Source organism: Taudactylus pleione, unplaced genomic scaffold (genome assembly GCF_031769625.1).
Source record: "Taudactylus pleione unplaced genomic scaffold, aTauple2 ptg000502l, whole genome shotgun sequence".
NCBI lineage: Eukaryota > Metazoa > Chordata > Amphibia > Anura > Myobatrachidae > Taudactylus > Taudactylus pleione.
In genome coordinates, this window is record NW_028284904.1 from 2,757,024 (window position 1) to 2,781,968 (window position 24,945).

Genomic DNA, 24,945 nt, shown 5'->3' on the forward strand with positions numbered 1-24,945 from the left:
CATGTCATGTTAGGCGTGGCCAGTCTACTGGGACATGTCTAGCACTCCTGACGCCACAGGTTTCCCCCAACTCCCCTCCGATTCCCTAACCTCACACTAAAATTGCCATGATCACCAGAGACATCTGCCTCTAGATGATGAAGGACATACGTTCCCAATTCTCCCCAGTTGGGTCATATTCGCTGATTGCGGTTAAAACACCGCAGTTGGGAGGATGCTGTGCCCCTCCCTCTCTGTGTCATAAACGCCTTGGGAATTAGCTCATGTGATCATTCAGAACCAATGTACTGAAAGCTGGCATCTTCATGATGTCACGAGATGTGCCTGTGGAGCCCACTGAGCATGCTCCTTCCAGCACATGGGCGGTTCACACTCATAAAAACGTTTGGATATACTTTCCCAACTCTCTGGCGTGGGATTGTCCCGCCAAATTCGGGTCATTTGGGAGGTATGCAAATGGGTGTCACCATCCTGAGGCTCAGGGTTAGATTAAGGTTTGTGGGGGCCCCAGGGCAACTAAATTGTGGGGGCCCCTACCAATAAATTGTCATAATGATCTACTGGCAATGTTATTAAAAGGTATAGCGTGTAAGTAATCCCAGCACCGCAAATTCATTGATCACACTGTAATGCCACAAGTTCTCACTATACCACAGTGCCCCCCCACAATGATGATGTAGCTATCTGTTGGGGCCCCTGGAATGTGGGGGCCCCAGGCAACTGCCCAAGTCACCCTGTTGGTAACTGCTTAGGATGGATAAGGTGGTAATAAAATAAAGTAACTGTTACGTGAAACATGACGGTCATATATAGATTCTGTATGTATCATTAATTCAGATAATGTCACGTTAATGTACTGTATAGCGTTAATTCAAAGAGACACAATCCATATGTAACATTTATAAACAGGCGAAGCAATATTTAACCTACAGCCTAATAATACTGTACATTACACATTCCATTAGATTATAAACTCTTCAGAGCAGGAACCTCCGTCCTCAATCCAAATGTGTGTGCTTATCTCCTCCTGCATGTTGTATGCCCTGCCTGTTACATCGGAATTGGTATGAAATACCGCCGGCCGCATGGCCGGCAGTTCGACTCCCGTCAGCGGCAGCCTGACAGGAGCAGAGTGCGACGCAGCGGAAGGCCGACAGCGCTGGAAATCCCGATCGTGGATAGGTAAGTATCCACTAACCTAACCTAACCCCCCTAACCCTCCTTAGGGGTGCCTAACCCTAACTCCCCCCCCCCCAAGTGCCTAACCCTAATCCCCCCTCTAAGTGCCTAACCCTAAGTCCCCCGGGGGGTGCCTAACCCTAAGTCCCCCCCGGGGGTGCATAACCCTAACCCTCCCTCCCCCTAGCCTAACCCTAACCCTCCCGGGGGGGTTCGATTCCCGTCAGCGGTAGCCCGACAGGAGCAGAGTGCGACGCAGCGGAAGGCCGACAGCGCTGGAAATCCCGATCGTGGATAGGTGAGTATTTACTAACCTAACCTAACCCCCCTAACCTATCCCTAACTTCCCCCCCAAGTGCCTAACCCTAATCCCCCCTCTAAGTGCCTAACCCTAACCACCCCCTTCCCCGCTGCCTAAACCCCAGGGGGGTGCCTAACCCTAACCCTCCCTCCCCCTAGCCTAACCCTAACCCTCCCGGGGGGGGTGCCTAACCCTAAGTCCCCCCGGGAGCAGTAAACCTAACCCTCCCCCCCCCCCGCGCGGCTGTCCGCTCGCGGCGCCCGGCATCCCTACGATCGGGATGCCGGGCGCCGGTCTCCCGGCGTCGGGGAAATGCGGGCGTCTACATCTAGACGCCCGCCATTTCACCCTTGCCGGTATAGGACAGTCGGGAAGCCGGCTGCCGGTATTTAGGCAGTCGGCTTCCCGATTGCCTCCCGTTACGTCTTATGTACATTATATATCCAGGATGGTGCCTCTTACATCTTAAGTACAATGTCATGTATCCTGTATGTCCAGTACAGTGCCTGTTTGCCCTCTAAGTGATGGTTTTTAGAAGTGGAGATGTTGCCCATAGTAACCAATCAGATTCTAGCTATTATCTTCTAGAAGGTGCTAGGTAAATGATAAGTAGAATCTGGTTGCTGTGGGCAACATCTCCACTTCTAAAAAAAAAAAAAAAACACTTTAGTAAATATACCCTTAGCGTTTGTTATATATTCTACTTCTTCTCTGTACTGCGCTGCAGATTGTTGTGGTGCCTTATAAATGAATGAGGATGATAATAATAAATACAAAGAAATTGCCTATAGCAGGCAATCGGCTTCTGTTATTTGTTAGACTGTGCCAGATACTGTAAATGACAGTTAGTAATACACCGTTTTGTTTTCATATTCTGTACTAAGGGGTCTACAGTATTTATCATTAACTATTTGCGGGTGTTTTTGGGGGATACCTGCAAATATTTAGTGTCCCCTGAATGTATAAAGGAGGGATCGCAGCAGATGTCTCCGATAAATGTTGCTGTCCCACCATTTCCGATACAGCCCCCATAGGTTTCTATGGGGGACGCAATGCTGTCAGATTTACCGCTATGGGCTACACATGGCAAAAAGAGGCTACATCCTGGTACTCCTCACAGCTCCCAAACTCAGCAAAGTTTGTTTTTGGGGGTGAGGAGAGAACACGGTAAGGTGCATGGGCCATAGTGTAACAACCAGATACCTGTCGCATGATTTCCCGTCTCTGACTTACGTATTCGCTTCCTCTATAGGTCAGACTGATCCGCCCAGCGCCCAGATCTGCAGCCTCTCTGTAGGGTCATGCCCGGCTATGTGTACCTGCAGCAACGGGATTGTGGATTGTCGGGGAAAAGGTCTGACCGCCATACCAGCAAATCTACCGGAGACCATGACTGAAATGTAAGCACTGCTGGATTTGTTCCATAAGGCAAAAGGGTAGAAATATCCACTTTTATTTAGAGGACAACTTTATTTATTCAAACCCGATATTCTCTATCAGCAGGATAATAAATCACAGTATTTTCAAAATGCTGAATAATGGGCCTGAGTCAGACCCGGTCGCAATGCTGCATTCGCACGCAGCCTGCCGATATTTGCAATCTGCGCATGCATACAAGACGCAGTGCGCGAACCAGTCGCTGCGATCAGGAAGCGTTCGCAGCCAGTACATAGACGCTCCGCTAGCATAAGTGACAGGACGTGCCGTTTGTGGGTGGTGACAGGGGGGTGGTCGATGGTAATGGGGGTGTGGTGGTGCGAACGCAGGCGTGTCCGTGCGTCTGAACGCCGTTTCAGGGGCGTGCATAATTAAGACGCATACACGTCACATGGCTGCAGTGATCACGGTAGGGTACGGTCAGCCACAAGTGCTGCGTATGGGTCCGATGTTACTCGATTTTTTTCTTCCTGAAAATGACGTACGTTACTAAGGGAAAGCGGGCGTCTTGTGTCAGGCTGGTGGGCATCGTAATTTCATACCGCGATCGCACGCCAAAACATAGTGGGCGTGCTAATGTCTTCCTAGCGATCGCGGGATTTGCATACTGTGGATGCGGACAGCGGAGTGTGAACGCAGCCTAGAGAACAGGTCTGATTCAGGCCCAATAAGCACAAAACGTTTTATAATGCACAAGTGACAATAATTAAGGTTAGAAGTTCCTTCGGAACCCTCCCCGGTAATGGCCACTGCACCTGCGTGGTCTGCACAACGCGCACCAGTCCCGGCTCAGGAGTGAAGAGAATGCTGGAACGGGCTCCTTTCGGAGACTCTGGACCTCATTCAGAGTCGGTCATTGCGGCCGCTCGGTCGTAAGGGAAAAGGGGCCGGATATGCAAATGAAGCACTCGCAAGTTGCGTCGTTAAGATGGGATCGTTAGCTGGACGAGCGAGGGGAGGATGCGGCCGTAAGACTAAAAACACGCCCCCTTCTCGTTCGCAATATACGTCATCTCCGGGCATATAAGGATTAATCGAGACCATCGGGAACCATCGGAGCTGGTTGTAGAGCTTAAGGCTGACCATACGATCTCTTAAGCACTACCATCAAGTCAGTGTAAAAACCTCCCATGTCACATTTGCCATGACACTACTTAGTTAATTATGCACTCCCATAAAACGCTGTTTGCATAGTCAGGCACGCCTGCGTTCGGATCTCCACTCCCCCGTTCACAAGCACCTTCCCCTGTTACCACCCACAAACGCCTCATTCTGTCACTCAAACTGACGACCTGGCCAAGTTGAAGGAGAGAAAAATTTCCGATCGCAACAGCTAGTTTGCGCACGCGCATTGCGAAACTTACGCATGCGCTGTTTTGCGAACATCGCTGGGTACGACCGAGCGGCCGCTTACGACAGACTCTGAATGAGGTCCTCTGTGCCTGCATGTGTGATTTCATACATTCCGGCGCTAATATCGCATACTGAAATGTGATCATTGGCGCTAATATCGCACCGACTATGCGATTATTGATAAATGGACCCTATAGTCCCTGTCGCACAGACACATTAGGGTTACGTTACCTTGGTTTTCTGTGTTTTGTGGTGTTGTACATATATGTGGTCACTGATGTATGCTGTGACTGCTAATATTCACATATTTTTTTTGTATTTAACACATTAAGGCTATGCATTGTGCCTCGTGCCTCAGTGACCCTCCAAGTGAATTGAGCAGAGGCATTCTCGTAAAAATCGGTTCAGCCCACAGAATGCACGCTTCCATCCTGCCACAACTACACTTAGGACCTGATTCAGACCCGCTCGCTAAGGCGCGATCACTCACTCTGAGCGATTTTCTCCCATCTGCGCATGCGTATAATTTGCAGTGCGCGTGCGCAAGCCATTCGTTGCGATCTGATTTTGGTAGCTCGTAAGCCACTATCAGGTCGCTACTTTGAGTGACAGATAGCGCCGTTTGTGGGTGGTAACGGGAAGGTGCTTGTAAACGGGGGAGTGGATGTGCGAACGCAGACGTGTCTGGCCCCCAAAACGGCGTTTAAAGGGCGTGCATAATTATCAAAGTAGCGTCATTGTACACGTCCCCTGCATGTACAGTATTTCAGTCCGCACTGATCGCTATGCTTGCGGCAGGTTAAGGCAACCCCAAGGGCTGCGAGCAGCTACGATGGCTCACGATGGTCCCGATTAATCCTTCATGTCCCAGAGATGACGTGTGTTGCGAGAGGCAATGGGGCGTCTTCAGACATTTGCGAGCGCACTTTGCCGTAGCTCGCTAAAACATAGTGGGCGTCCTTACGTGACGCAGTGCGAGTGCTTCATTTAAATATCCGGCCCCTTTTTGCCAGCGAGCGATCGAATCTTGCGAGTGGGTCTGAATCAGGTCCTTAGTTTAATCCAGCAGGGCAAGGTTTTTTTTTTAAGTCCTTTTGGTAGAAAACCCCTAGTTTCTGTATTGTTTACTGAACGACCAGAAGAACAATTGTCCCCGTCCGCTCTTGTCCATTAATATGGAGCCCCCCAGATCATTAGCGATGGCGGCAGATACAGACTATCCCTGTGTAACTGATGACTGAGCTATAGTAGGGCCCCATGTGAATGAACCTGCCTCCACATGTGTTATTCAGCGTCAGACACCATTTCCCGGCCTGCAGTCACCGCAGGATGCTCTGTTACGGCTCAGCTCCTCCGCGCTAATGTCCTCTCGAGGGCTGAAGTGGCTGCAGTGTAGGCTTGCCAGCTCATCCCTTTAATTCAGGTCACACGTGAATTACACAGGTTCTCTGGCTGATTAAAATCAGGAGAAATGGAGACTTGAAGTCAGCCAGCCACAGAATCTGTGCAAATCATTCCCCCGAAATAAAGGGATGATATGGCGAGCCTACTCCTCAGAGCTGAACACATTACCCGCGCTTTGTCATTATACACGGGCTCCTGCTGACATCCGCTAAATGTAATTGATGGCGTGTTAGCGCGGGTCATTGTGCTCCATTGGCACAGCTGACAGGTCGCTCCCTCCCTGCCTCCGGCAAGGAACAGTCATTAGGAGAAGCCTGAAGGCCTGGTTACAGCACAGAGAAGGTCACTTACGGAGGTGTGCGGACACTACATGGGATAGCAGTGCTGCTGGCAATGGGAAGTGAACTAGTAAAGATAAAAATCAGTCATTGCTGAGTAATACCTATTTATTATCTGTACTATGGGCCTTTTCCTGGCTGTGCTTCCCCATGCAGTGCCCAAGAGTGCTTAATCCCCTCACAGACATCCAGTTACGTTGCAGGATCCTCATTATAACAGAATCATGGCGAACGTGAATTTAGAGACGGTCGAAAATCCCCTCGCGGCTCTGAGAAAATGTGCAAATGGCGCAGCTGCCGGGATTTGTATCGAGACGACCACCAGCAGCTTTGCAGATCCCCCGCTTGCATACAAGTATGTAACCATCGGACACACATGCAGAATGACTGACGGAACTAAGACGCCAGAGACTTAACAACTGGGATCGTAGTTGCAGGTTGTGACGCCACTGAAACGGTCGCAACATGGCTGCGTCACCACCACCCCGTTACCGCCCACAAATGGTCCCTGACAGTCAATCACTTTGCAAATAAATCCACTCTGCGACTGCCGCCGCAAGACCATCGATGCACATACGCAGTGCGACTTCCTCCGCAAGACCATACGAAGTAGACAAAAATTGGACATTTGTGAAAATGTCACCATTGCGTTGATCTATAAATCAGGCCCTATGGAGCCTAATCATCAAATAATATTTGCGGGATATCCCCCCAAAACACCTGTTTGTTTGTTTTTTGGTGGGGGGGGGGCGTACCCGCGAATATTAAGGATCTTCTGGATGTACTGTTGTACCATGGAGGGACCCTTCATTTCCGACAGCAGAAACAGCCCCCATAGAAAGTTTCTATGGGAGCTGCTAGGCTGTCGGAGTTACCAAGCTTGGTCATCTTTAAACTGTTATAAGCCCACAGACTACATTCGCTGCTGCCCGCTCGCGGGATGTAGGTATGTCTCCGCCAGTCTCAATACCGGCATCGGAATCCCGACAAGGGATTTAAGATAGGCATCGAAATACCGACACCAGAATGCCAAAGGACACTGGACCGAACGAGGTAAGTCCGGGCGACCTTAGCGTTAGCCACGGGGGGGAGGGTAAGTTTTAGGGAGCTTAGCGGGGTTAGGGTTAGGTTTTGGGGGGGTTAGGGTTAGGCACCCCTAGGGGGGAGGGTTAGGCACCCCCCGAGGGGAGGCTAAGGTTAAGGATTAGGCACCCCCGGGAGGTGGTCAGGGTTAGGCATGCCTAGGGGGGTGGATAGGGTTAGGCACTCCTAGGGGGGAGGTTAGGGTTAGGCACCCCCGGGGGGTGGTCATGGTTAGGCACTCCTAGGGGATAGGTTAGGGTTAGGCACCCCCGGGGGGTGGTTAGGGTTAGGCACTCCTAGGGGGTGGATAGGGTTAGGCACTCCTAGGGGGGAGGTTAGACACTAGGGGGGAGGTTAGGGTTAGGCACCCCCGGGGGGAGGTTAGGGTTAGGCACCCCCGGGGGGACGTTAGGGTTAGGCACTAGGGGGGGAGGCTAGGGTTAGGCACCCCCGGGGGGAGGTTAGGGTTAGGCACTAGGGGGGGAGGTTAGGGTTAGGCACCCCCGGGGGGTGGTTAGGGTTAGGCACTAGGGGGGGAGGTTAGGGATAGGCACCCCCGGGGGGAGGTTAGGGTTAGGCACTAGGGGGGGAGGCTAGGGTCATGCACCACTAAGGGAGGGTTGGGGGGGGGAGAGTGGCATGGGTACTTAGTTACCTGCCCTGTCTTGATCTTCTCCCTTCGGGCTGCTGGCGTTGGGATATGAACCAGCGGCTATTCAGCCGCCGGGACTTCATACCCATTCCCCACTCGCACATCCGCCTTCCGTCCTTGGTGCAGTAGCGCAGCAGCTGGCCGAAATAGAAAGTGAAGTGATTGTGGATCGATGGGACATGGTCCCAGAGCCAGCCCTAGCCAAATTTGTCCCCTAGGCCAGATTTTGGGTGCTCCCTCCCCCGGTGGGATCCTGAAAAGGGGTGTAGCCTTGCAGAAGGAGTGCCGTCTAACTGTGCTGTGCCCCCTTCCCCCATTGTGCTCCCAGTACAGATCACAGCGCAGCACCCATCAACCAGCACCCATCACCCCTCTGCCAGCACAGCACCCATCACCCCTCTGCCAGCACAGCACCCATCACCCTGACCTGTTAGCTGCTAAATGAGCGCCAATCATGGATGCTGCGCAGCAGCAACATTAGCTCTCAGAGTCTCTGCAGGTGCCTCGTCCGTGCCTGCCCCAAACCTCCGCCGGCCCTAGGTGGCCTTGGATGCCCCTAGGCATTTTCTTAGTTTGCCGATGCCTAGAGCCGGCTCTCCATGGTCCTATCACAGCCCCTGTCCCGGCAATTCATTTAGGCAAAGAAGGATTCCTTATTATCAGGGCTTGGCCGATAATAAGGAATCCTTATTCACCTAAATGAATTGCCTAAATGAATCATCCTTATTAATGCATATGACCCTAAAAGAGAATTCCTGTGCGTTTTCGGATGTGGCTATGGGGGAGATGTATCAAAACATCTAAATAGGACAAGTGGAGAAGTTTCCCATAGCAACCAGTCAGCTTCTAGCTATCATTTATCAAGTACATTCTATAAAATGATAGTACATAGCTGATTGCTATGGGCAACTTATCCACTTGTCATCCTTACGCTGCGTACACACGGGACGACTTGTACAAACAACGATATAGGTGAACGATTTCCCTGTAAATTTTCACTGTTAAAATTGAACGATATCATTCAACGTTATGAACGATTTTGTCAACGATCTATGAACGATTTCACCAATGACCAACATCAGAATGAACAATATGAACGCATAGAACAACGATATTGTCCAAGTTGGACAGGCAGGATGGACGATGGAAGATATCTTTCATCATCCATGCGGGAACGCGTATCGTTCTTATTAAAAAAGTCAACGATATGAACGACATAACGATGAACGATATCGTTATCATTCATCTCCACTTCTAAAAACTCTCACTTTAGTAAAAATACCCCTATGTCTTATATATTCAAGTAGACAGATGACATATGTGAACATACAAACTCCACACAGAAGGGCCGTAGCACTGAAAATATAACCCCAGAGCAATAAGTCAACAATGCTAACCACTGTGTCACTGTGCCAACATTAACGCATTCATGTAAACTGGATCTGTCAGTCGTTAGGGAGTAGTTTACTAGTGCTGGCAATAGGGGAGATTTATTATCCTGTGATCTTTCATGGTCTCCTTAATTATTTCCAATTGTTGGACTGATTGGAGTCCAGCTCGGTGTCTGGAAAACCCTGGCGCTTTCCCTTATAACTTTGATGATTCAGTTCAGTGCTTCAGATTACACTTTGTCATTAATCTTATTATTCACAGGGACAGTCTCTGTATATACTGCACAAACCCTCTTCACAGACTGAGCATTGGGCATTGTGTGAATGAATTATCCAGGATTTAAAAGCAAGAACTCCTTCCTCTATGCTGTTATTTTCTCATATTTATTATTATTCATTTATTACCAGTTATTTACAAAAGTCAAGGTGTTACCCGTAGCAACCAGACAGATTCTGGCCTAACGTGTATTTTGTACATTCTAAGAAATTATAGAATTTGATTGGTTGCTATGAGTAACGCCACCAGAAACGGCATTATAAAGAGGGTAATACGCAGTTTTGTGTAAATATCAAATAATGTTGATAGACGAGAGTAACGTTATATAACAACCATGGCTACATACTGTCGCAGAGCCAGGACAGAGATCTGGGGGTATAATTACTTAGAAGTGGAGTTGTTGCCCATGGCAACCAATCAGATTCTAGCTGTTATCTTCTAGAAGGGAATAGATAACTGATAAGTAGAATCTGATTTGGTGCTATCGGCAACATCTCCACTTCTAAAAACCCGCACTGAAGAACCAATGCATGTAATAGAAGTTGCCTTAGGACATGTACAATCAGTCATTCATCTGAACGTGACTGTGTGGGCTGCATGCTCTCAGGGCATGAGGGAAACCCCAACTCCGCCCAGTATTTAATGTTTTTCACGTTTTTTTATGTAGACGTTTGGAGCTGAATGGAATCAAGTCAGTACCGCCCGGCGCTTTTTCTCCCTATAAGAAGCTGCGCAGGATGTAAGTACCATGCAATAACTCTTTTCCTTCACAGCCATCATTAATTGGGATTATTGTGATATGAGTATTAAAATGGCCGCCTGCCTCACATTCCCCCCCTGTCCCTCAGGACAGACACAGCACTCTGCAGCCCAGAAGGTAAAAAAGAGAATTGAACCATATCTGTACGAAATTTTGAGACAGAAACAGTGGGAATGATTCAGAGATGCACACTAATGCAGCCGCTCCCTCGGTAACGCTTGTGGAAGTATGCAAATGCTTACCTCAGCTTTCTCTTTATGCTCCACTGTGCGACGGGGTGTATGAGCGCAGAGACGCCCACTTCCAGGCTTCACTGTCTTTGCAATTGGTCGATTGGTCTACAATAAAATGGTCGACATTCAGAAGGTCAACACGGAAAAGGTTGACATTTAACATGTTGACACTAAAAGTGTCAATACGTTTTTTTTTTCATGATGGTTAGGGTTAGGTTAAAATAAAAAAAAGCATGTGACGACCTTTATACTGTCGACCTATTGAAGGTTGCGATGAAGGTTGTATACGCTCCAACATCGATGCTGTATCGGTTGCACGTCGACATTTGCGGTAGAATAGGGTTTAAGCCGCGTATCCACTTATCGTTATCGTTCAATCGCTCAGTAATCGTGCATGAATCGGGCACTAAAATGTCGAAGACGACCAGCATTGCGCACGCCTGGGCAATTAGGGGGAAATGCATCAAGTGGAGAGTACAAGTGGAGAAGTTACCCAAAGCAACCAATTAGCTTCTAGCTATCATTTATCAAGTATACTCTGTAAAATGATAGGCAGAAGCTGATTGGTTGCTATGGGCAACGTCTCCACCTGCCCTCTTTAGGAGGTTCGAATTATCTCCCCCTTCGAGTGACAGTAACATTAGATAAGTAAAACATTATAGCATTAATGATATGGATTCTAGCTCATTTCCTCGACAGTGTTCACAAATTGTGGCGTTATGTATGAAGGTAGCTAAAGGTAATCCCATTGTTGTTTTAAGTAAACGTTAATCTTTTTAGCTTTAACAGAACTCAAAGTTAAGCTGGGTACACACTATATGATGTATCTGTATGATATATCGTTCTGACGCAGATCGGAACGATATATCTAACACATTGTATAGTGCGTATGCCCAATCCATTGTTCCCGGCCGTGGTTCACCGCATCGTCCCATCTGCTCTCCTTCATGACAGATGGATGATGCAATGAATGACACGGTGCAGTTATATGCCGCATGTAACTACACATTGCGCCGTTGGACACCAGATCGTGCAGTGTGTACGGCGCACGCTATGTATCGTTACATTGGACGCTGGGTGTGTACCCAGCTTACCTTTAGATGTTTAGAAATATGGAGTTAGGGTAATATTAGCTTACTAAAATAACTTTTGATTTCAGTTGACTGTGGCCCAATACTGTATTACCCCTTTTACACCAGAGCTAAAACCCAGGTTATTGCAGGGTTACCCCGGGTAGCTCTTTGGTGTAAAAAGGGACAGGGTTGAATTCCCATGTCGACTGACCCGGCCATCCAAACCAGGTAACTTGCAGGGTTTAACACGGGAATGACCCGTGAAACTGTGCAGTGTAAACGGCGCAATCCGGGCCATGATTACCTGGAGCTCGCCGCATGGCGGCCAATTGGCCGGCTTCAGTGGCGCTTGGAGATGACGTCATCTCCAAGTGTCCACTTCCACGCCGGTAGAGCCGGGTCACTGCAGACCCGACTCTGGTGTGAACTGCGCTGACTCGGGAATTTCCTGGGTCAGCGCCGGCTAAATTCCGGGTCTGATCCGGTTTGGAACCCTGGGCCTGATTCAGAGCCGGACGCTCTTTCAGAGCGCTCGCTCTGAATCAGTGCCCTCCCTCTCTTTTTTTAGAGCGGCCTCCTGGCCACTCACATAGTTGTGGGTGACCACCCACAGCTATATCGAGCGGCCAAAAAGATGGTCGCGATGGTCAAGACCATCGGGCTTGCGACGAGACCCTTGTGGTAGGGTCTCGCTGCCGCAAGCCCTGGAGTACTTTTGGCTCTATCAGAGCCGAAGGCACTCCCACTGACATCACTTGTGATGTCAGTGGGGCCGGCCCCAGACGGTAGGCGTTCCCATGGGAACGCCTCGGTCTGGCCAGCCACGCCCCCGGCATGCCCACCTAAGGGGGCGTGCTGTCACTCACCATCGACAGCACGCCCCCTTTGTAGCGAGACCCATAGCGACGGTTTGCCCGTCGCTATCCGGGTCTCGCGCATGCGCAGGACGGAGCCAGTCCGTCGTGCGCATGCGCACTGGGCCAACATCGACCCGCTTGCGAGCGCTGGCGAGCGGGTCTGAATCAGGCCCTCTGTTCCAACCTCCTGATCAGACCCAGAATTTAGGTATAAAAGCAGTATAACTGCAAATTTGTAAGGTCGGCGCCTGCTGTTTTACATTACAAAGTTTATTTTCTGCATTCAATTTAATACTCATTGTTTTTTTCTTTATTTTTCAGAGACCTGAGTAACAACCAGATCTCAGAGATTGCCCCCGACGCTTTCCACGGCCTCCGTTCACTTAATTCCCTGTAAGTTGAATTCAGACGGGGTCACCGGACAAAATGACATTATGCGGAGAATGGCGCAGACCTACCTGTAATACATGATCTCGCGGTGCCCCGCTCGCCAGCCTCTCTCTTATGTAATGCAGATTCCTAATGTCGTTTCTATTTAACAATTGCATTATGCTCAGTATTAAATGCTGAGTGTTTTACACTGGGAAAATAAATCTTCCCTATCAGGGGCCGCAGCTCGTGCAGTGACGGCACAAAAAACCCATTTACTCCGGAGAGGGACTTTAATACAGTAATGTTTGGGATGGCTGCACTGGAAATGTGAATTTTAATGCACCGGCTTTATGTGGGCTGAAAACTGATGAGATTCGGCAGCTCTGACTTTCATGTTAATTAGAACTTCATGCAGAGGAAACATGATTAAAAAGTCTCTAAAAAGAGTCTGTGATTTATAAACCTGTAAAAACAAAATTGCTAGAAGTGTTTTATCTTGATTGGTTGTAATATGACTAATTTATTACCGCGCAGCTGCAAAGGGTGAGGTGACTCATGCTGAGGATGATTATTAACATTATTGAAAAAGTGGATAGATTCAATTAACATCACATTCAACAATGTGTACTTCTTATGGTACTGACGTTCCCTAAAATTAGTTTGCTTCAATAGGATACGGTAAGCCGGGCCATTTCCTGGCATTGCTACGGTTCCAAATTTGACATTGCATCCCACACGCCTTGGAGAGAGATAAAGTACCAACCAATCAGCTCCTAAAGCTGGGTACGCACTAAAAGATGTGTGTACCCAGCAATGAAACTGACAACTCCCCCCCCGCCCCCGCTGCATGGGGTCTTCAGTCGCATAGTCAGATTAAGCTGCATGTAGGGTCAACCTGACGGGAGCAAGCAACAGCCGACACAGTGCCGTATTAAATTAGTTTTGCACCTGTGATACTTTTTCGCATGCCGGACTTTTTGCCTACATCACGTATTTTAGTCGCAGAAACTTATCACTCGCATCCCCGCGATTCACCGTATTCAATTCCAAACGACGCGAAAACGGAGACACGCAAAGTCAGAACAGGCAAAAGTGGTGTCAGAATTGGGGAAATCAGTCTGTACCCCCCAAAAAGATGCAGAAACATTGGGGATCAATGTAGTAGTGCCCGATTAGCCCTAATAAAACTATTGGGGTGCATAGGTTCGCACAATTGCCACTAATTAGCACATTTGTACTAGTGGTGAAGAATAGCATAAAGCAGTATTGTTTGGACAAAATAAGTAGTCCAGTGAAACTTGGGGTAACTGAAAATGGGTGCTAGCAAGGTTTTGATGTCTTCAAAGTGAACTTGAATAAGGCAAAACTTTTCCGACAGGCGAAAAGTCGCAATCGGCGATACTTTTTTAGCGGATATCGGCTTTTCGCTTCTAATTGAATATTACCCATAGTGGGTACACACGAGACGGTTTGGAGGATTTGTTGTTCTGATATGTCGGAATCGGTCAAATTGTTAAAAAAAATTGTCTAGTGTGTACTCAGCTTAACTGTCATTTTACAGACTGTGCTTAAAAAAAAAATGACAGTTAGGAGCTGATTGGTTGGTACTTTGGGCCTCATTCAGAGGCGGTCGGAGGATGCAGGCGGTCGCTCAGAAACTGGGCGGCCACTTGCATCTTGACCGCCCGCCTCTGTTGCGGTCGTTAGGCTGTGGGTTAACACCCACAGCTCTAACGACCGCTCGGGTGATGGTCGCGATGGCATCGGGGCTTACGACGAGACCCTAGGGTAGGGTCTCACTTGTCGTAAGCCCCGGAGTGCTTCTGGCTCTGTCAGAGCCGGAAGCTCTCCACTGACATCACTAGTGATGTCAGTGGGGCCTCCCCCAAACGGCAGGCGTTCCCATGGGAACGCCTCCGTTTGGGCTGCCACCCCCCCGGCCCGCCTTCCAAACGGGACGAGCTGTCAATCAACATCGACAGCTCGCCCCCTTTGGAAAGAGACCCGCTACGACCAGCGCTGTTGGTCGTAGCGGGTCTCACGCATACGCACGAAGGAGCCGGCTCCCTCGTGCGCATGTGCACTGGCAAAACATAGAGGCGGCCGTGCAGTCGTAGACCATACGGCCGCCTCTGAATAAGGTCCTTTATCTCTCTCCACTTTCTCTCTCTCCAAGGCTTAGTGCATCTACCCCAATATATTTGCTCAGTGAAGTAATTCTGTAACATGTTAGTAATGCCTCTTTCAGACCAAGGGCAGTATTCAATCCGTTTTGCGTCTGCTTGCCAGACTTTTCACATACATCGCGTGTTTTGGAGGTGGAAAACTTATCGTGCGCGTCCCGCTATTCCCGCTGTTCGCCATATTCAATTCCAAACCACGTGAAAACGGCAAGCCGCGAAGTCAGAACAGTCGGAAAGTGCTGTCAGAATTGGGGAAACCAGACTGAACCCCCAAAAAAGATGCAGTAACATTGGGGATCAATGTAGATGTGCCCGAATAGCCCTAATAAACTTTTTGGGGTACTTATGTTGTTGCAATAGCTTCTAGTTAGCGTCTTTGCACAAGTGGTGAAGCAGTATTTTCTGGTGAAAAATAAGTAGTCCAGGCAAATTTGGGGTACTTGAAAATGGGTGCTGGCATATTTTTAGGTCTCTAAAGTGAACTTTAAAAAAACGTGAAAAACCACCCTCATACATGCACCTGCAATCCCAAAAACACTTGGCCCCTCCTTACAGCACCCCAAGAAGTCTATTTCGCTAGTTTGTATGCTTGTCCCCTTTGTACTTTTTTGACCCAAAAATTAAAGTACTTTTTTGGGGTGGTGTTAATTTTTTTCCTGGAACTTTTTGACACAGTTATCCTTTGGGGGGCTGTTCCACGGGTTCCCGGTGGTTTCCCCACCTTTGCTATTCAGAGGTGAATCTTTTTCGCCTATTACATTGCACCATACTTGCCTACTCTCCCGGGACTGTCGGGAGCCTACCGAAAATCGGGTGCCGCTCCCGACACCCCGCAAGACTAGGCAAGTCCCCCGGAATAGATGCCGGCTCCCCGCTAACCCCCGCGCCAGCCGCAAAAGTGGGTGGTGCGGGGGTGTGATGACGCGATTCAACGCGAATCGCGTCATCGTAGCCCCGCCCCCTGCCTTATAATGCCAGTAATATTGGCATTATAAAGTGGGGGGTGGGCCCACTATGACGCGATCGCGTCGGCATGCCCCCGCTCCGCCTCTTTGACCCGCCCCCATCCTCCCTGCTGGACGGACCTGCCAGCCCCCTCCCGGATTCCCCTGCCGAGATGTCGGCAAGTATGCATTGCACTGACTTCCCTCGTAGGTGAAAACCGGCTGGAATTGAACACGGAGATAAGTTCCAACCACGCGAAAAGCCCCGATCCGCGATACTTTTTTGAGAACAGCTTTTTGCTTCTAATTGAATACAGCCCTTAGAGATATATTGACTAAGGTGCGGATTTTTAGAAGTGGAGATGTTGCCCATAGCAACCAATCATATTATACTTAACATTTATCTAGCACCTTCTAGAAGGTAATAGCTGGAGTCTGATTGGTTGCTATGGGCAACATCTCCACTTCTAAAATCCTGCACTTTAGTAAATATGCCCTTTAAGATCCAGAAAATTGCCAGGTCTATCAAGCAGTCAAATTCCAGAGTCTCAGTCAGACCCTGGTAGAGAGCATACCACTATCCCGGGTCTGAGCATATCCACGTGGATTTTGATATATGTGTGAAAGGATTATAAGCAACTGCAAATCAGTACTGTATATATCAGCCATACAGAGCTCACAGCTAAATGGCTTTTCTAGTCTGTACCTCAATGACCAGAATTGTTTTTTAAGTGTATTTTATGAGATGCTGGTTTCACAGGTTAAATATATACTGACAGAGATGGAACGGTCCATACCGCAGTATTATATAGATAATTATTATTTTCAATTAGTACAGCCCAGATACTGTATTCACTGGTCTGTTTCATTGTGTAGTACTATTAGGTATAATGATACCATATCTGTGCCCTTACTCAATGTCTAACACTGCTGTAGGGCCTGGAAACAAAGGTATATTTTACACATCTATATTTATTGTGGCCAGTAGATATTTTTATGTTTAGATCGGGGTGGGGAACCTTTTTTCTACCGAGGGCCATTTTGATATATATAACATTATTTGCGGGCCCGATGCAGGACACATCCCCTACATGTGATGTCACACAATCGCCGGTGATTACAGCAATGCCTGGAGCATCCTGAAGATGCTCCAGGGAGATATAAGGGCAGCGGTGTGACTGTCTGAAGCGTCCTAAGGATGCTCCTGGTGGCACTGCTGCATAGATTCTGGCTGTAGGGTGCCATTCTAGGCACCCTGCTAGCCAGATGAGGTTATCATAAAAAAGCTTAGAGGGCCAGACCAAATGATTCCGGGGGCCTTATACAGCCCCCGGGCCTGAGGTTCCCCATCCCTGGTTTAGATGATGTTCGGGGGTTTATACCCGATCGCTTGCACCATTGGATTGAGCATTAAGAGGTTCCAACAATAGATAAGTTCATTACATTTAAATCCAGTTGCCATCGTCCATTCATTTAACTCAAATACTAGGTGACATCACAGCTATGACATCAGAACATTTCCCTCCAGCACAGTGTATAGTGTGATTGCTGTATGTAGTATTTTCTTGGCTGTGGACAGCACTGGTCACGACGAGTCCAGTAATATCAGTGAGAGGTCATCTGTACATGACATCTTATATATAACCTGTGAAGCGGGCCAAGGGACAGATGTTGAACTGTTAAACAGTAGAAATTAGCAAATTTGCTGGATGATGTGCGATATTAATTTGACTCTCAAATTATAAATTAATGTCTGAAATAAAATAATAATTTATTGAAGTACCCGACTCAACCGTGCAGCAAGTTGTCATAGAATCCTATAACAAGAGGCCGCTGTGCGACAGCTGACGGCTGTACAGTCTCTCATTAAAAATAAAGAAAATGGGCTATTAGAGCAAAAATAAATTAATATAATAGTGAAGTTTTTCAATGTCTTTGACCTAAAATACTACATATGTATAATAAGCAATACATTGCACAAAATAGAACAAAGCTTTCCAAGAGTTCATGACCTCTAACTTTGTTCTTGCACTGAACTACTGATAAAGTGGCGCCCACATAATTAACAAGTGCTACAGCAAAAGCAGAAATCAGCCTTTTTTTGGGCCCCAAATTTTGACCTTCTTGCAATGTGATCTTTGGAAAATGATTTGTTAGTTTAAATTAAGCACCAGTATTTGCAGAAATGTAAAATCTAACGATTCTGCTTGTCCCTGTTAAATACTGTATATGTCTGGTTAAGAAAAAATAGAATTATGCCTAATCTGATATATATATTTTCCTCCAAAGACCTGGTGCATTAATTAGCAAAGATAACTATAGTATGCGTTTGGAATGTTCACACTCACATATTATTAGAATTTCCAGATACCCTCAATGTGTTTCTCTCCGTTCAGAAGGTGCTGCAAATTTATAGTAATTATCAGTCACTAAGCCGGAATGTGTAGACCACTAAATAATGTGCTAATCTTTTATTTCTGGGAAATAATCACTGCACGGTTATAGAAAATCTGTTGCATACAGATATTTTTCTGTCCAATCCAATTAGTTTCAGTTTAACATATCAGATGGACTGAAAATGAGCCACAAACTATTTTCCTCCACCCGTAAGCTATTGCAACTGTTTTATATCCTGCATGTCGTAAAGTAATGCTGGGTACACACACCACTAGATATATCGTTCCTTCGAACGACGAGCGATCTATTGGTAGCGGATCGGCGGGTGTGTACTGTACATGCGATATGTCTGTGAATTTCGTCATTCACAGACATATCAGGTCGGCCGACCGCCCGTACACTAGCTGCAGGGACTGCCGACCGCCCGTACACTAGCTGCAGGGACTGCCGACCGCCCGTTCACCTGCTGCAGGGACTGCCGACCGCCCGTACACTTGCTGCAGAGACTGCTGACAGCCCGTACACTTGCTGCAGGGACTACCTACCACTCGTACACTTGCTGCAGGGACTACCGACCACTCGTACACTTGCTGCAGGGACTACCGACCGCCCGTACACTTGCTGCAGGGACTGCCGACTGCCCGTACACTTGCTACAGGGACTGACGTCTGCCCATACACTTGCTGCAGGTACTGCTGACTGCCTGTACACTTGCTGCAGGGACTGCTGACTGCCCGTACACTTGCTGCAGGGACTGCTGACTGCCCGTACACTTGCTGCAGGGACTGCTGACTGCCCGTACACTTGCTGCAGGGACTGCTGACTGCCCGTACACTTGCTACAGGGACTGACGTCTGCCCATACACTTGCTGCAGGTACTGCTGACTGCCTGTACACTTGCTGCAGGGACTGTTGACTGCCCATACACTTGCTGCAGGCACTACCGACCACTCGTACACTTGCTGCAGGGACCACCGACCATTCGTACACTTGCTGCAGTGACTGCCGACCGCCTGTACACTTGCTGCAGGGACTGCCGACCGCCCGTACACTTGCTGCAGGGACTGCCGACCGCCCGTACACTTTCTGCAGGGACTGCCGACCGCCCGTACACTTGCTGCAGGGACTGCCGACCAACCGTACACTTGCTGCAGGGACTGCCGACCGACCGTACACTTGTTGCAGGGACTGCCGACCGCCCGTACACTTTCTACAGGGACTGCCGACCGCCCGTACACTTGCTGCAGGGACTGCCGACCGCCCGTACACTTGCTGCAGGGACTGCCGACCGCCCGTACACTTGCTGCAGGGACTGCCGACCGACCGTACACTTGCTGCAGGGACTGCCGACCGCCCGTACACTTTCTGCAGGGACTGCCGGACGCCCGTACACTTGCTGCATGGACTGCTGACTGCCCGTACACTTTCTGCAGGGACTGCCGACCGCCCGTACACTTTCTGCAGGGACTGCTGACCGTCCGTACACTTGCTGCATGGACTGCCGACCGCCCGTACACTTGCTGCAGGGACTGCTGACTGTCCGTACACTTGCTGCAGGGACTGCCGACCGCCCGTACACTTGCTGCAGGGACTGCTGACCGCCCGTACACTTGCTGCAGGGACTGCTGACCGTCCGTACACTTGCTGCAGGGACTGCTGACCGTCCGTACACTTGCTGTAGGGATCACCAACACTGACATAACAAAAGGGCCGGCAAATTTAAATGCCCGCCCAGTTGTTATGTCTGGCCCGACATACCGAGCGGCTGATTGGTAAGTGTGTATAGCTTACCTAATGGGCCGCTCGGTCGGTGCAATGTCTTATAAGTGTGTGTACCCAGCTTAATACGTGTGGGCATTGATGTGGATGCATATATAGCAAGTGACACATGAAAGATACTGTAAGTTAATACAATGTTCTGCATTATTTTTTAGTGTTTTATATGGCAACAAGATTACAGACCTTCCTAAAGGTGTGTTTACTGGTCTCCATGCGTTGCAGCTTCTGTAAGTAAGGGTTTACTTCTATTTCATGTGCATGCTTTCTCCCAGAGTCCTCTGCTCTAACCCCACCATTCTTGTTGTGTTTGTCTAATGTGAATAAGAAGGGATGACTGCCCACACTTTGCTTATTAACAGACTCTGAGCTTGATTCATTACGGATCGCAACTGCGATTGCAATAGCTGTTACACACGCAGTCTCACTGCGAAGATATGCTAAACCATTGCAATCGCTATGCCATCACAGCACTACACAAGGACGCCCACCTTACCTTACACACATCCGTAATACTTAGCAAGACTGCGAAACCATCGGTACCATCGCAGCCTCACGCACACTTGTACAAGCTCTGACCTTACTCATGAATTGCTAAACTCGTCGCACACTATGAGTACGCAGGCTGCGTATGGCATCGCAGTGAATAATTTATACACGCCCATGCAACGGCGTTCATACGCACTGGCACGCCTGTGTTTCTCCGACCACCCCACAAACGCTGTCCTCCCTTCACTCACTCTAAGGGAGCTAGTAAGGCCAGTTGCAGCGTTGACTCTCACAGGTGCTACTGTTTCCCTTCCTTACCCCAACAAGCCTTAATCTCCTCTCAGACCTCTCCTGTCAATCTAATACCCCTTATCCACTGCTGCAATAGCCCGGGTTATTGCCGAGTCTACCCGAGTCGCTGCTCATTGGAAAAGGGGTATTATTGAGTGGTGATCATCATCCCACATCACAGTAGCTGTGAGTTCTTACCTCATGGAATTAAAACAGATTACAGGAGAATTCTTACCATTGGTCAACACAAAATGCTGATTAAAAATATCAAATAGACAATAGTTACCAGACCATAGGCTCCTCCTTCACTTAGTATGAGGGTTCCGGTCTCCTACATAATTTCATGAGAGACAATGGTTTGTAACACCTAAATTGTACCCTGTTGGACTCCACGTCACCTCTGAAGATAACTAATTGCACCAGGTTATTTGTAGGTGTATCCTAGCAAAATGGGTGAATATTTATTTAATCTATTAATATTTTTAGAATGTAAGCTCTTACGAGCAGGGCCCTCTACCCTCTTGTACTTCTCCCTACTTTAGTTTCAGCTACTCCTTACTCACCACTAGGGCACCTAACACTTGGTTGCTTATGCTCTGTTGCATATCTGGGTGTTATGGTCACTAATGTAGCAATGTATATTATCCCTGTCCTGGTCCTGTATTGTACTGTTCTGTAAGTCACTGGTCAACAATTTGTTTATGTACTTTGTAAGGCGCTGCGGAATGTTTGTGGCACCATATAAATAAATGATAATAATATCTGTTAATCAATATAGGTTTGTATGGGGGCTGCTTGCGTATAGTTAGCCTTAACCATTGTGGCCTTTAGGCTGCAGTCCTCAGAGCCCGCGCTGCGTAATGAAGCGAATACGTTTTTTTTTTTCAGGTTAGGCTGACAATATTTCTTATTGATGTTTATTTTGCTGTCTTAACACAGAATATTGATTGATTACCCTAAATCCAGCAACTTGCTGAAACATAATCACACATTACTAAGTCAAAATCAATGCAGCCATTTTCCCAGTCCTTGCAAACCTTATCCTTGTGGTTTTACTCCAAATGTCTCTAATCTCCCTGCACGCAGACTACTAAACGCCAACAAAATTAACTGCATCCGAGCTGACACCTTCCAGGACCTGCAGAACCTCTCGCTGCTGTCACTGTATGACAACAAAATCCAGAGTTTGGCCAAAGGAACATTCGCTTCTCTCCGTGCCATCCAGACATTGTGAGTATCAATGCGAATATCATCATGTACATAGGGCAGATTGTGGCTCTGATGACTTTGGGCACATAGCGCAGAGATTTAAGTCAGTCTCTGCCTCTTCCATATCCAGCTTGGAAGGATACAGTAGAGTCTGAGCTTACACATCCACAGTTTACTACAAGAGACCTGGAAGGCGACTACTGATTAATGGTTGTATTCGTTACTGCACTCAGCAAAACAGTCACCACTTACAGCTGATGACAAGTCTAAGGGGTATATTTACTAAAGTGAGAGTGAGTTTTAGAAGTGATGTTGCCCATAGCAACCAATCAGATTCTACTTAACATTTAACTAGCACCTTCTAGAAGATAATAGCTAGAATCTGATTGGTTGCTATGGGCAACATCTCTTTTAAAACTCACTTCTAAAAGCTCTCACTTTAGTAAATTTACCCCTAAATGTTATTTTACCCATAAGACACCCGAGAAATGAACAACATTGGGACTGATTCATTCATGTCCTCAATGCTGAAATTAACGCAGTTGCTTATCGGTAAACTGCGCATGCGTCAAGGTACATTACTGTAGTCGCTCGCAGCAACTTTTTACTTGCAGAGTGATTGACAGGGAGCGTTTGAGGGAGGGAACAGGCAGTGGTGGCATAAAAAGCAAACGTGCAGCTTCAATGGCATTGGCGTCCATCGGGCTCCAAGTCTGAAAATTGCTGTATTACCAACTGAGATTATTAAATAACTAATCAGTGGAAATCTCCTTTTAAGTCGGCAGAACGCATTAAAGGTCTCTTACGAACCAGTAAAAGAGTTGCCCCTGCAATGCATTGTTTGTGCTTCAACACCCTTCAGGCATAGGTAGTAGTAGCACTACCACACGCGGTTGTTTGAACCTGCCCCTGTAATATCATTTTTGCGACAATGTGCGGGATACAGCTGAGAATGTGCATGGTACAACGTACAGCACGAAAACTTATCCATCACTGTCCTGTATCCATCACTTTAGGGCTACCCACTTAATTTGTTGTAACTTTTAGATTTAGCTGCTGGAATACTTATTGGGCCGTATTCAATTAGGTGCGAAAAGCCATTTTCGGCGAAAAAGTTTCATCAGTGACGCCATTTCGCTAGGCGAAAACTTATCCCCGTATTCAATTCCAAGAACGTTTCACTTTTCAAAAGATTTGCCTATGAAAGCAGGCGGAAAAAAGTGCACAATTGGGATTTGGGGGTGCAAACTTGCGGGAACCACCCTGCACCCTTGGGACAGCCCCCCAAATTTAAACTGTGTCAAAAAAAAAGATAAAAAAATACTTAAGAACACCCCAAAAAATTACTTTGAAAAAGGGGGTGAAAAGGTACAAAGTTGGGGGGACAATTTTAAAAACTAGCGAAATAGACTCCAGGGGGGTCCCAAAGTATGCCCCAGGTGTTTTTAAGTTTGCAGGTGGTTGCGGCAGGTGGATTTTTTATGTTTTTAAAACTTCACTTTAGCAACTTTAAAATATGCTAGCACCCATTTTCAGGTACCCCAAATTTGCTGGAACTAGTTATTTTTCCCAAAAAAACCCTGCTAAATGCTATTCTTCACCACTTCTGCAAAGACGCTAATTAGCAGCTATTGAGATCATTTAAGTACCCCAAATACCTTCAGCAGGGCTATTCGGGGGTATCTATAGTGATCCTCAATGTCAGTGCATCTTTTGGGGGGTGTCAGGCAAATCTGACAGTACTTTTCGCCAGGTCCGAATTCGCCGGGTCCCATTGACGGGGATAAGCGGGGACGAGCACAATACTTTTTCCCATGGAAAACCAGCGATATCGGCGAAAAGTCCGGCATGCGAAAAGCACGGGACTTTTCGCACCTAATAGAATATACCCCATAGTGGTTTAGGGCCAGGAGACGTCAGGAGTTTATTATGTGTGTGGCCTTTATGTCCTGGAAGCTGTATATTGAAGGAGCATAAAAGTATTACTGGTACCTCTCAGTACCTAAGGAAAAAACATTTATATAGAGATGGAGGTTTAAATGAATGAGGGCACCCAGGCTGCATTTAGCTGGGAACACCCAAACCCGCCCAGTTCCTCTCACCATAAAACGCTGACGTTTGCCGCAAATTTGACGCACATATCTATGTGCCCCCCACACAAATTGGGGAGGAGACCATTACTAATATTGAGTGAGCACTTCTTCCTCTAAACAGGAAAACACACACACAAAGGGGTATATTTACTAAAGGGAGAGTGTTTAGAAGTGGAGATGTTGCCCACAGCAACCAATCATATTCTAGCTATTATCTTCTAGAAGGTGTTAGATAAATGTTAAGTAGAATCTGATTGGTTGCTAGGGGTAACATCTCTATTTATAAAAACTCTCATTTTAGTAAATATACCCAAGTGTCAGGTAAAAAAATTATCTGTATCTGGAGCTTGATGGACAGATGAGTCTGCCATATCCAAATATTCCAAAATACGGATTTATTTTAGCATGACTGAGATAGTGACACCTTTGCATTTTGATGGTTCAATGTACACAAACTTTGTTTAAGGCACAAAAGTATTACAAATATTGTATAAAATTACCTGCAGGCTGTGTGTGTATAAGGTGTATATAATGACCTGCAGGCTGTGTGTATAAGGTGTATATAATGACCTACAGGCTGTGTATAAGGTGTATAGAATGACCTGCAGGCTGTGTGTATAAGGTGTATATAATGAGCTGCAGGCTGTGTGTGTATAAGGTGTATAGAATGACCTGCAGGCTGTGTGTATAAGGTGTATAGAATGACCTGCAGGCTGTGTGTATAAGGTGTATAGAATGACCTGCAGGCTGTGTGTATAAGGTGTATAGAATGACCTGCAGGCTGTGTGTATAAGGTGTATAGAATGACCTGCAGGCTGTGTGTGTATAAGGTGTATATAATGACCTGCAGGCT

General features: G+C 47.5%; 1 protein-coding gene across 4 annotated transcripts in view; it reads left to right on the forward strand.

The window, feature by feature from the left end:
• SLIT1 (slit guidance ligand 1) overlaps nt 1-24,945 on the forward strand; it is a 379,066-nt gene that overhangs the window by 267,053 nt on the left and 87,068 nt on the right. For all 4 annotated transcript variants that reach the window (XM_088449965.1, XM_088449966.1, XM_088449967.1 and 1 more), the window contains exons 9-13: nt 2,733-2,880; nt 10,083-10,154; nt 12,660-12,731; nt 20,169-20,240; nt 21,877-22,020. In XM_088449965.1, the coding sequence (XP_088306091.1) occupies nt 2,733-2,880; nt 10,083-10,154; nt 12,660-12,731; nt 20,169-20,240; nt 21,877-22,020 (508 nt within the window). The remainder of the gene's footprint in view (nt 1-2,732; nt 2,881-10,082; nt 10,155-12,659; nt 12,732-20,168; nt 20,241-21,876; nt 22,021-24,945) is intronic.